At 41.6% G+C, this 11,114-nt stretch overlaps 2 protein-coding genes across 2 annotated transcripts; one reads left to right on the top strand and one right to left on the bottom strand.

The window, feature by feature from the left end:
* Nucleotides 1–919: 919 nt before the first annotated feature.
* Nucleotides 920–5,827, top strand: RBM48 (RNA binding motif protein 48). The gene is made up of 4 exons (XM_031066755.1): nucleotides 920–1,893; nucleotides 2,025–2,170; nucleotides 4,102–4,637; nucleotides 5,610–5,827. Exons 1-4 carry the CDS (start codon nucleotides 1,103–1,105, stop codon nucleotides 5,691–5,693), a joined length of 1,557 nt encoding a protein of 518 aa, XP_030922615.1. The 5' UTR covers nucleotides 920–1,102; the 3' UTR covers nucleotides 5,694–5,827.
* Nucleotides 5,753–10,870, bottom strand: EFCAB1 (EF-hand calcium binding domain 1). Its single transcript, XM_031066826.1, has 6 exons — nucleotides 10,724–10,870; nucleotides 10,455–10,638; nucleotides 8,875–8,979; nucleotides 7,745–7,896; nucleotides 6,800–6,904; nucleotides 5,753–6,227 (listed from the first exon to the last, which is right to left on the bottom strand). The coding sequence occupies exons 1-6, from the start codon at nucleotides 10,868–10,870 to the stop codon at nucleotides 6,180–6,182; spliced, it is 741 nt and encodes a 246-aa protein (XP_030922686.1). The 3' UTR covers nucleotides 5,753–6,179.
* Between the last annotated feature and the right edge of the window lie 244 nt (nucleotides 10,871–11,114).

Genomic DNA, 11,114 nt, shown 5'->3' with positions numbered 1-11,114 from the left:
GAAGAGAGAGAGAGAGAGAGAGAGAGGTCCTGGGCCTCGCCTGCTGCGCGGCAGGAGCTTCTCGTTAGTGCAGCAGAACTGCGAGATTGAGGTGTCTGCGGCGCCTTAAAGGGCTGGCGTGAGAAAGGAAGCGCTTAGTTTGGAAAAGACCTTTAAGATCATGAAGGCCAACCCGCATCTGTTTCCAGCCTCTTGTCAAGGAGTTGCAGAGAGCGATAAGGGTTCCCTGAACTATCTTTTTTCCAAGCTGAGCCCTCGCAGCTCGCTGAACTGTTCCTCATCTGACCTGTGACCCTCCACCAGCTCTGCTGCCCTTCTCTGGACGTGCTCCGGCACCTCCATGTCTCGGAGAGAGAGGCCCTGGGCTGAACCCCGTATTTGAGGTGTGGTCTCACCAGGGCCGGAACAATGGTTACTGCGTGCCCATGCACATAAGGCGCGTCTCTTTCACTATCACCACCTTCCCGTAAAATTTCAAACCCTCCGTACTTCATGAAGTCTCAAAGTCTTCATTAAGTTCTTTTATTCTTCCAAGTGTACACGGTGGGGCAGAGGACAGAGCGCCTTGTGCATCCGCAGAGCTCTGGCCAGCACAGGCATCCAGCCATCACTGGGCACTGGAGGATACATGCAGGAGAAACACTATGGATGTCCCAAGTGTGGAAAAAACCTTATTTGAATATTTTCTTCCCAGACAAGAAAGAGGTAGAAGGACAAACCTTCCAAAAAAAAAAAAAACCAACAAAAAAACACATAGTGAAAGCATCAGGTTCCTTCAATCCCTTGTTCCCAAAAGAATGTAGGTAGGAGTGTGCTGCTGCCACAAGGAAACTTACGTGACCTGCCTGTGGAGACATTTTATAGCAGAAGTTTGAGAGTTGATTTCCCAAGCAGTTTCTTCTTTGTCTGGAATATGTTTTTTTAAGAAATATGTGTAACTTATGCACTCTAAATGTTTGTGGTTTGGGTTGTTTTTTTTTTTTTTTTAACAAACTCAGAATAAATTTCCTTTGATCTCAGGAATGAGCTGCCTGGCTGCCTAGTGTACATAGTGAGCCATTAGAGTCTGTTATGTGACAGTCACTACACAAAGCAGAAGATAATGGTTGGTTTGGTTTTTAATCTGCTGGAAGAAGACCTTGTTTCTCTCAGCATCCAGAATTTATCTGTCTTAAAAACATATGCTGTTGGATCACCATGGCGAGGAGACAGCTCTGAGCACACAGGATTTGCCCCAGGGAATTGTGGTAATTGTTTTTTAATTCCCTGTGTGGAAAAAAGCAGTTTTCCTCACCTGCACTTCTTTGCCAATGAAGAAGACCGATTTTTCAGGGGTTTTTTTCTGTATTCTGACAGTACCTCTTATGAACTAGTTACTAGTACATCTTGCATGGAAGTTGGCCAGAGACATAAGAGATTTTACTCAGCACCTGGCAGTAGTACTCTGACCTTGTGCAGAAAAGTCAAGTTTCATCTGTGTTTTACTATTCATGAGAGGCACGAGTTCAGCTCTTGCTCAGTGATGAAGAGGTCCCAAATAACCATGCATTTTACTGTCCTGCAAAGCAGAGTACATAGGGGTTTTCAGCATCCTGAGAGGATTTGGAGAAAAACAGAAAACATGGAGAAAATGTGTGCCTTTTGCAATAAAGCAAGAATGGGAATGTTTTTGAATAGTCTTTTTGTTTTTTGTTTGTTTCAGGTTTACACTATCAACTTGGAATCTCGCTATATACTTATACAAGGAGTTCCTGCATTAGGTGTTATGAAGGAATTAGTGGAACAATTTGCATTGTATGGTGCCATTGAGGAATATCATGCTTTAGATGAATATCCAGCAGAGCAGTTTACTGAAGTGTACCTTATAAAATTCAAAAAACTGCAATGTGCAAGGTATTGGACAGGGCAATATCTGCCTCTTGCTGTCTTAATCTTTTACACCTTCTGTACTTGGCAATGTGTTAAGTTTCTAGAGAGTTGGAGTAAAATTCTCAGTTTTGTTGACAGACTTTAATTCCCTTCAGGGTGGCCAAGAAGAAAATGGATGAACGAAGTTTCTTTGGTAGTTTGCTGCACGTGTGCTATGCTCCAGAATTTGAAACAGTCCAAGAAACTAGAGAGAAGTTGCAGGATAGAAGAAAGTATATAGCAAAAGCAACAAATCAAAGAGGTTTGTGGTTAAATTTCCTATAGAATCCTGACTAAATTTCCTGTAAAATTTTAGTGTTCTTCAGGACTGGGTGGGGTTTTGGCTAAAGTGCCCATTAAAGAAAACATTTTTTACCTACATCTTTTAAAGGTGCTATAGTGTGTTGATAGTGGCCACATGCCAGGCACCCACCAAAGCTGCTCACTCATTGCCCTCCACAAACTGGACAGAGGAGAGAAAATTTAACAAACAGGTTGAGATAAGGACTAGGAGAGAGATTGCTCATCAAATACCATCAAGGCAAAACAGGCTCTACTTGGAGACATAAAGTGAATTTATTACTCACAAAATCAGAGCAGGATAATGAGAAGTAAAATAAGCCCTTATAAACACCTTCCTCCCTTCTCAGCTCTACCCCCTACCCCAGCAGTGCAAGGGGACAGGGAATGGGGGTTGTGGTCAGTTCATCACCCATGGCTTCTGCTGCTCAAGGAGAAGAGTTGTTCCCCTGCTGCACTGAGGGGTGGCACAGGAGACAGTTCTCTGTGAACCTCTCCAGTGTGAGCTCATCTCATGAGCAGCAGCTCCCTGTGACTGCTGCAGTGTGAGTCCATCCTATGGGGAACAGTCCTCCCCGGCTGCTGCAGTGTGAGTCCATCCCATGGGGAACAGCCCTCCCCAGGCTGCTGCAGTGTGGGTCACTCCTCTATGGGGTGCAGTCCTTCAAGGACAGGCTGCTCCAGCCTGGGAGCAGGGCCCCTCTCCAGGGGTCTCCACAGGATCACAGCCTCCTCCCAGGCATCCACGTGCTCCGGCCTGGGGCTCCTGCAGGGGCTGTGGTGGATCCCTGCATCCCCATGGCCTCCATGGGCTGCAGGGGCACAGCTGCTGCCCCCTGGCCTGCCCCATGGCCTGAGGGGAATCTCGGCCCCTCCTGCGCTGTCCTCGGGGTCTGCAGGGCTGCTCCTCTCACGTTCTCGCTCTGCTCTTCTCTGGCCGTAGTTACAACTGGGTAACCATTTCTTGTTTATTTTCCTCCTTAAATCTGTTGCCACAGAGGTGTTAACCACCATTTCTAATTGGGCTGGCCTTGCCCAGCAGCACATCCATCTTTGGAGCCACCAGGGATTGGCTCTGCCAGACACAGTGAAAGATTCTGGCAGCTTCTCAAAAAAGCCGACTCTGTAGCCTCCTCACTACAAAAAAACAGGCCATGCACACCCAATACAGATGCATTTTATGTTTACAGGAAGACATCTCTCAGTATGTAGAGGACTGTATCCTTTTCAAAGTAATTTTTTGGCTTCGATTAAGACTAAAATAATGAAATTATTAAGATTTAATAATTGAGTATTTCCTTCACTTTTTGTTTTCTTTCAAAATGTTACCAGAAATTTAAAGCACTGGCAGGAAATTTCACCTTTGTTCCAGCCTCCTCAGGCATGCCAAAGGGACAGTTTTGGAAGGAATATGACTATACCAGAACGTTCAAAAAAATTTCTCCAGCCCACATCTTTGCACTGGGGGAATGTTAAGAATGGACTGTGTTTACAAAGGCTTCTGTACCACAGAGTTCCCAGTCAGTGCTGAAGGCTGGGCAAGTTGAGGAATAAGCAAATTGCTGTGCACAAGCTTCTCCTTTCTCATGCTCACATAGTTGGGTGTCATTATTCATTGTCTGAGGATTTCTAAAGGGAATAAACCCACTGATTTTTGACATCAAAACATCTGGGTTTTTCCAATGTTATAAACCAGCAAAGGCACTAGACTGGAAAACTGGTTTGAAAGTTGAATTTGTTATATTTGAAGCTTAAAAATAATCACAGAAGGGTAGTTGGGAATCAGATATCACTGGTATTGTTTCTGCGGTTATATCAAAAGTTTTGTTCTTGGGTGTTAGAACTAATAATTACATGAAATAGTGAAGGTGCTTCTTTTTTGTTGTTTTAAAGATTGCTTTATGTTAAAGAAAGTAGAAGGCCCTAAGAAGACAGCCTCAAATAATTCTGAGCATGACTGTCCATGGAGTACATCAGGATCGAGTATAGCCAGTAACTGGGATCCATCCTGCTTTACAAGTTCTCCTGGGGTATCCCACAACACAGCATATCCATCTGGGAATCAGAATCAGAGCCTGTTATCACCTCCACACTATGATAACAATTGTGCTGAAATTTCTGGGTACTTTGCTCAAAACACATTTTTAACTCCAAGTGTACATCCAGGAGTGTGCACTCCACCAGCTTCCTTAATGCAGCACAGAAAGGTTCCAGCTTGCAATGGAATTGGCAGGTTTATGCCTCGTACAACTCACCTGCAGGAACGTAAGAGGAAGAGAGAAGAAGGTAACAAGTTTTCCCTCATTGGAACAAGTGAGGACAATACTGAAGTTGTTATTGGTCCACAACTACCAGAAATACCTAAAGTGGATATGGATGATGAGTCTTTGAATACTTCAGCCACATTAATTCGAAATAAACTGAAAGAGGTATGGGTTCTTAAAGTTCTGATAGTTCAAACATAGGTGCTTGTTATACATAAAAATAGTGACTATCTGATAGCTTTATTCAGCATTTACTCATTATCAGTTTATCTGCCACATAAGCTAGTGCTCTTATTATTTAACTTCTCCACAATCTAGGATATTGCAGGCAATTCTACTCCAGACCTCTTACACTGCACTTGAGAAAGTGTAAATGTCAGTGCATGTTCTTATGTGATTTTTCGTAAACCACTTTTTTTTTCCCCACATGTGAAGGCATGATAATTTTGCAGGTAGTCCTGCTCACTCCAGTGTGCTACTTGTATCTGGTTCCTGAAGGGAAAAGAATGGAAATCAGAGTTCAATGTAATTTATTCCATTAAAAGCTGTACAGAATCATTAATTCCATCCCGAGAAGCACATGTTAAGCTATGTATCCTTTTATGGAGAATATAAATCAATTAGCAGGTCAACATTCCTGATAGAACATTTCATTTACATTAAGATATGAAAAAGCTCCCTTGACTGACTAGATTGATTTGAAAGTGCGTATCTTATAAATAAGTATCCTTTATATTAAATACCTTCCTAAAATACATGTCAAAATGCATGTTTCTGCTTTCCTTTCATTTCCTGAAATACCTGAGTTATAAAGTGCATTAAACCTTGCTTAAAAACACCTGTTAGGAAGAAGGGAGATGACATATGTAATACTATATCACTAACGATCTGAAATCAGTTTGTATAGTTAAATACAAAAATAGTAGTGCTGAATCTTCTAAGTTTCACCTCTCTTGTAGTTAATGCTGCCTTTGGTGTTACTTTCTTCCTTTAGTCAGGAGGAAAATTCAATACAAGTGTGATGATAGTAAAAAATGGCTCCCAATACTCAAATCTTGGAGATGTGGCCTTCCTCTTAAATGAGCATTAAAAAAGTAATAGTTACAAGTTACTAAATTTTTTTCCTCTCCAATTTAGGTAGCAGATTCTGTTTCAACATCTGTGGAAAAGCCAGAGAGCAGCTCAGCCAAACCAGTTGTAAAGCAGAGAAGAAGAATATAGATACTGCTGGCAGCATCTTCCAACAGTCCTTTTGTAAAGAATATAGTTTAAAATATGTATTTTTAATGTAAAAAATAAAACTTTATTTATACTGTATTTCCCAGTTATTCCTTGTTTAAAATGGTGTCATTTTGTTACTTGGAATGAAGAAACCAATATACTGTATTATTGTTGCAGTGTTGTCCCGTGTACCTCAAATTGTAACACATTATAAAATATGAACAGAATATATGAATATAACAGAAGAACTCTATTTAGGTAGAGTTACAGAAGTAAATTAATTTATTCAACAGCTTTAACAGCAAAGGAATACTGAAGCTTAGGAGCAAAGGTAGAGTTACAGAAGTAAATTCATCTATTTGACAGCTTTATCAGCAAAGGAATACTGAAGCTTAGGAGCAACTTGAAATATGACTTTTTACTATATGACGAAGGATGGTGACCCCTTTTAACAGTATTCAGCAGTGGAGTTACATCTTGGAGTTACTATTTAGGAGTCTCCCGGAAAATTTTCTGTTCAAATGACATACTGCTCTGTTAAAAAACAAAACAAAAAACAAAAACAATGAGTTAATTTTCAGTTAACTAAAGGATTTCTGTGTAGTCAGAAAAGGTACTGAACTGAAAGGTACTGAACTGAAATGTGTATGCAGTGAAGACGCTTGCTTTTTAGCTTAGAAAAGGTAAATCCCATAGCAGTAATGGTGTCACCACTGGCAGCCCAGCCAGAATTCAAAGTTGTAGCTGAAAGAGAAATTAAAATTTTAACTGCTCAGCAGTAGGGGTATGTCATCAAAGAATGATATGGCATGGAGGGCAAGAAGGCCCAGCTGCAGAATGCAATAAACTGGATGAAAACAGGAAAGCTAGAGACTGGGATGACAACGTACACGACTGAAATTTCCCTTAGTGATGAGATTAATATCTGCAGCATTTTGTGGCAACGGCCCTGCAGTGGGAGTGCTCAGGGGCCACCTTTGGATAGCAGAACTGGCACTGAGAGGATGAACCCAACATTGGCCTAAGATACCCTGACATTCACATTGGTGCAAGTGTCTGTAAGGAATTTGCTTGTGCAGGTTTTTCTGAACCCAAGGTTAATGTACCTTTATGTCTGGCAAACATGGTCCAAAGGCTTCTAAGAGAAGGTTTTCATCTCTGACTGCTTTTTCAAAGTCCGTAAAAGAAAGTTTGCCATCATGATCATAGTCCTGCAAAAGGAAGGGAATACTTCAGCAAAAGATTATTACTTGTAGTTTTATTTAACAGATGTTTAAAAAACATGGATTCTATTTTTAGTTAGATTTGCAAATTGGGGGTCATCAGTTTATGCTCAGAAAAGATTAGAGTGACTTGCCTCTACCTAAGGCAGAAAGGGTGGGATTGAAAAACTGAAAAGATGGGCTTAAATAAAAGGAGTTGGGATGCAAGCCCTGGTTTGAAGTGAACATTTTTGACCACCACCATGGAAGGGGAGAGTATATATCTTGATTTGATTAAAATATTGACACACAGTCCTCGGCTGCTCTGATATTCTAGATCAAGCACTGTAAGACAAGCTTCACATTAATAACCTTGAGTTTAGTATTCTAATAGAATACATACAAATAAATTGGATAAAGAAATTTCATGATCAGTTGATGAAACACAAATATACTTAAAAATGAAGTTACTGCAGATGCCTGTACTGATGGAATAAATGCAGCTTACACTTTTGAGTTCTCCACTTCTGACTGGGCTTTTGCTTTGACTGGGCTTTTGCTCTGACTGCGCAAGCACAGATGTATATGCACATACAGACATGCTAGTTTATACATAAAGTTTAGAGTACATTCATGTACTAAATTAATGATTTCATATGAGAATATTAGGCTGGGACTTATTAGAGCTGGATTGTATTTCTGGCTTTCCTCAGGAGACTTGCAGAATCCCACTGCAAGATAACCCACTGTAAATAAGATACCTTATTTTGTTACCTCATAGAGAGGTTTTAAGTATCAGTTAGTGAATGTTTGAAAGACCCTCAAGTATCACAAGAAGTAAGTACTTGCCATTTTCTTCAGTGCTATCTCTACCAAGTCCTTAACTCCCTCATCAGGCTCTTCATCTGCTGGTTGTATGAGAAGGCTGTGTTTCAGCATTTGAAACATTTCCTCTTTCGAAATGTATCCATCACCATTCAGGTCATAAATGGCAAAACAGTCTTTTGAAATACAAATAAATTTCAAGTTGATTACAAACTACAAACACGTACCATTCAAGCTGTTACTTACAGACAGAAAATGTGAACTGTACATTATGAACTGAGCCAAATTTATCATATATATATGCTGAAACACTCTTGGCAAACACTTGTGACAGACAGCAGTGCATCGCTATGCACTAATATCTTCTGTGGTGCTTACAGCAGGCATGCCTATTTTACTGTTTGTGGTTTACTGACACACTGAATTACAACCTGGGCACACATCCTAATGCTGTGACACCCCTGACCACTTTCCAGATGAATTTATATAATGCAGTGGGATTGCTAATGCTGCAACTTAGGAACTATGGAAACAACATGCTGTCATTCTTTTTCAATTGTTTTTTTTTTCACTCCACATGCCCTATTTTTTCCCCTGCTGCTTAAAATTCTAGAGTTCTTCCTATTTTTTCTCCTCCATCTTTCTCTGTTATTACTGTGGAGGCTCTCATTACCATCTTACAGTTTTTCCATCTGTGCTTCCAACCTGAAGAATTGCTGGAGCTAATGTAACTGCTACTATGTCCCCACTGTGCCAGTAAAATGAATGTTGGCACTGGTCTTGCTTGGCTTGAGACTGTTAATTAGCCAAAACCACACTAGAGATTCATCTGCTTCTTTCTAATTTTGTGTGTGAATACAAAAACATGTATTTTGCTGAAAATGTATGCAGCAGAATAAACTTCAGTTTAAATGCAAGATTTTGTAAGCAACAAAAAAGGTGGTGGCTGTGGTAACAGCAGTTTACACAGAAAAAAACTGTCTCAGAGAAGCCATTTCAGAACTCAGTTTCATTGCATTAAACGATACAGAATAAAAATTTTCAATTACCAAATACTTTGTAAGAGTAACTACTAAATTCTTAACAAAAGCAATGTGTTATTTATTATGAATTCAATCATTACTACTAAATATCAGCATACAGATCAATCTTACATTTCATCTTCTCTTCCAGTGTCCCTCGAAGTAACACTGCTAAGCCTTCCACCCATTCCTCCACAGTGATGCAGCCAGTGTTGTCTCTATCAAAAGTGCTGAACACTAGGAAGTGTATCAGACACATTTCAAATTTATATGATAGGGAAACACAAAAAAGCAATGTTTTCTTAAATTCAGTGAAATTATAAATTATCTTTCTTCTTAAAACGCTTTCACCAAGGTAAGATTACCATTCTTGACTCTAAGACGTAACAATGAAAGGGATTCTGCCCCTCAGTTTACTGATCTTCCACTCCAGAATCCTGCCTGGTAAGATTTTGTCTGATCTGTTGCCTTCCTGACTTAAACAACTACAGGAAGTATGCCTCCGTGCAGATGTAAAGCAAATAAACTGCTATCCCTTAAAATAAGGGATAATTCTGCATACAGATTAAGATTTAAATTACTAGGTTTTGTCTCAGAAAATCTTGGACAAAGTCATCCTAGAAACAATATATATTAAATCTACAAAGAAAAATAACCTCTTTTCTGTCATGTAACAAAATGTCTTTCTTTTCCCTTCCCTAAGCAACTTTCAATCTCACAGCTTCACTATTCATACAGCCTGTAATATGGTAATTCAAAACCAAGGAGTTCAAAGCACCCACTAGCATCTGTAATAATTTGTATTTTAGAATATTAATTAGTAAGTTGGCTGAAGGAACATCTCTCCATGCAGAGCCAAGCATTTTTGACTTAGAAGACAATAGGTTTGCTTTTGCAAACTGAAATCAGCTCCTTTGCATGTAAGCATTAAAATAATTTTTAAGAATGTTGTAAGGTAATGTGAAGTATTTTCCAAGACACACTTGACTTGCTGCATAAAATTGCAACAAGTTTTTATTTCATGGCATGTAAGTAGCTCTTCTGCCAGAGAAAGCTGAACCAAAGGCTGGTGGCTCTTGGCAGCCCAAGACTGAAAGAAGGGCAGACTCATGCCTGCTCTGCATACTCCTCTAGACACCTCTACGACATCAGAGATCATTCCTTCAACTTTCACAGTGACTCCAAACATGTCCCTTGTTACCAGTCTGTGAAATCACTGTATCTTCAAGGGGTTATTTGGCTCATCGCTCTCACCTCCTTTTACTACCTGCCCAGGCCCTTCAATGCTGTTCACAGAGCCTCTATTCCCAGAGTTACCCACTGTTATCAGAATGCCTTCCTGGGACTTCCAGGCCTGAGCTAGACCTGTCGCCCAGCAGCGACTGCAGCTCCCACTGGAACCACTGGAGGAAAGAGGAAAGTGACGCTGCCCTCCTCTGTCACCCTCCTCTGTCACGACACTACAGAGGCTTCTACAGAAACAGCCACAGGGCAGCACAACAGCCTCTGGCTGCTCTGCCTCGAACTAGAGCGTGAGCTCTCCAGAACTAAGGGGAAACTGTACCGCATAAAGAAAGAAAAGATGCCATTTCCCCAACAGCTCCTTTGCTGTCCTGGGACGAGACGGTGCTGTTTGGTACGGACACACTCGTCGGGTCGGCAGCGCCATCCCAACCCCTTGCCCGGCGCTCAGAGCTGCGAGCCCCCCTCACCTCGGTCCAGCACCACGTCATCCGTCATGCCAAAGGCGTTGTACAGCGTGTCTCGGAACACGGTGCGGTCGAAGCCGGCCCCAGCAAACTGGCTGCTGGCCTTGGCCACCAGCGTGTCGAAGAGCTTGATCAGACATTCCACTTCGCTTTTGGTAACTGCCCGGTCCAAACACAAGCAAACACACGTTGTAAGTTAAGTGGGTAAAACACGAGGCAGGCACAGAACACGCCAGGGTCGTGACGCCCAACAGCCCCCCCTCGGCCCCAACCGCGGTTCCTAAGGGGGCGCCGGTAAAGCGCCTCCCATGGGAGGCGAACAGGGCCACGCAGGATGAACACGGGAACAATGCCTTGGCAACGCGGGGGGGCGGCCGCGGCCCGGCGGTGCCGCTGGGCCGCACGGGCGGGTCGGACATTAACACGCACACGGGCACAACAGAGATCGAGTGCTAACACGCATTCAGAAAAACTGCAGTCATAAAAAATAAAAAGAACTGCATTTTAAATTTCTAAAAATGCTTGTGCGGAAAAGCAGAGCTAAAAGTTACAACATACAATAGTGCTTGTTCATCTGCTGTCAGAAGGCAAAAATATATTAAAACCACTCTAACTGCGACATTGCTCGTTTTCTACTTTGTCCCTCTGCTGAAACTTGGACCG

Source organism: Geospiza fortis, unplaced genomic scaffold (genome assembly GCF_000277835.1).
Source record: "Geospiza fortis unplaced genomic scaffold, GeoFor_1.0 scaffold138, whole genome shotgun sequence".
Lineage (NCBI taxonomy): Eukaryota > Metazoa > Chordata > Aves > Passeriformes > Thraupidae > Geospiza > Geospiza fortis.
This window is presented reverse-complemented; position numbering and strand designations above follow the sequence as displayed.

Bases quoted from the DNA above. Each gene is read 5' to 3' on its own strand.
- RBM48 (XM_031066755.1), top strand. From the start codon at position 1,103: ATGGTTGGTTTGGTTTTTAATCTGCTGGAAGAAGACCTTGTTTCTCTC. The intron at 2,171-4,101 runs GTTTGTGGTTAA...GTTGTTTTAAAG, and splicing joins AAAAGCAACAAATCAAAGAG to ATTGCTTTATGTTAAAGAAA. The intron at 4,638-5,609 runs GTATGGGTTCTT...TCTCCAATTTAG, and splicing joins TTCGAAATAAACTGAAAGAG to GTAGCAGATTCTGTTTCAAC.
- EFCAB1 (XM_031066826.1), bottom strand. From the start codon at position 10,870: ATGTCCGACCCGCCCGTGCGGCCCAGCGGCACCGCCGGGCCGCGGCCG. The intron at 10,639-10,723 runs GTTGGGGCCGAG...TAACTTACAACG, and splicing joins GCGCCCCCTTAGGAACCGCG to TGTGTTTGCTTGTGTTTGGA. The intron at 7,897-8,874 runs GTAAGATTGATC...GTATTTCAAAAG, and splicing joins ACTGGAAGAGAAGATGAAAT to ACTGTTTTGCCATTTATGAC.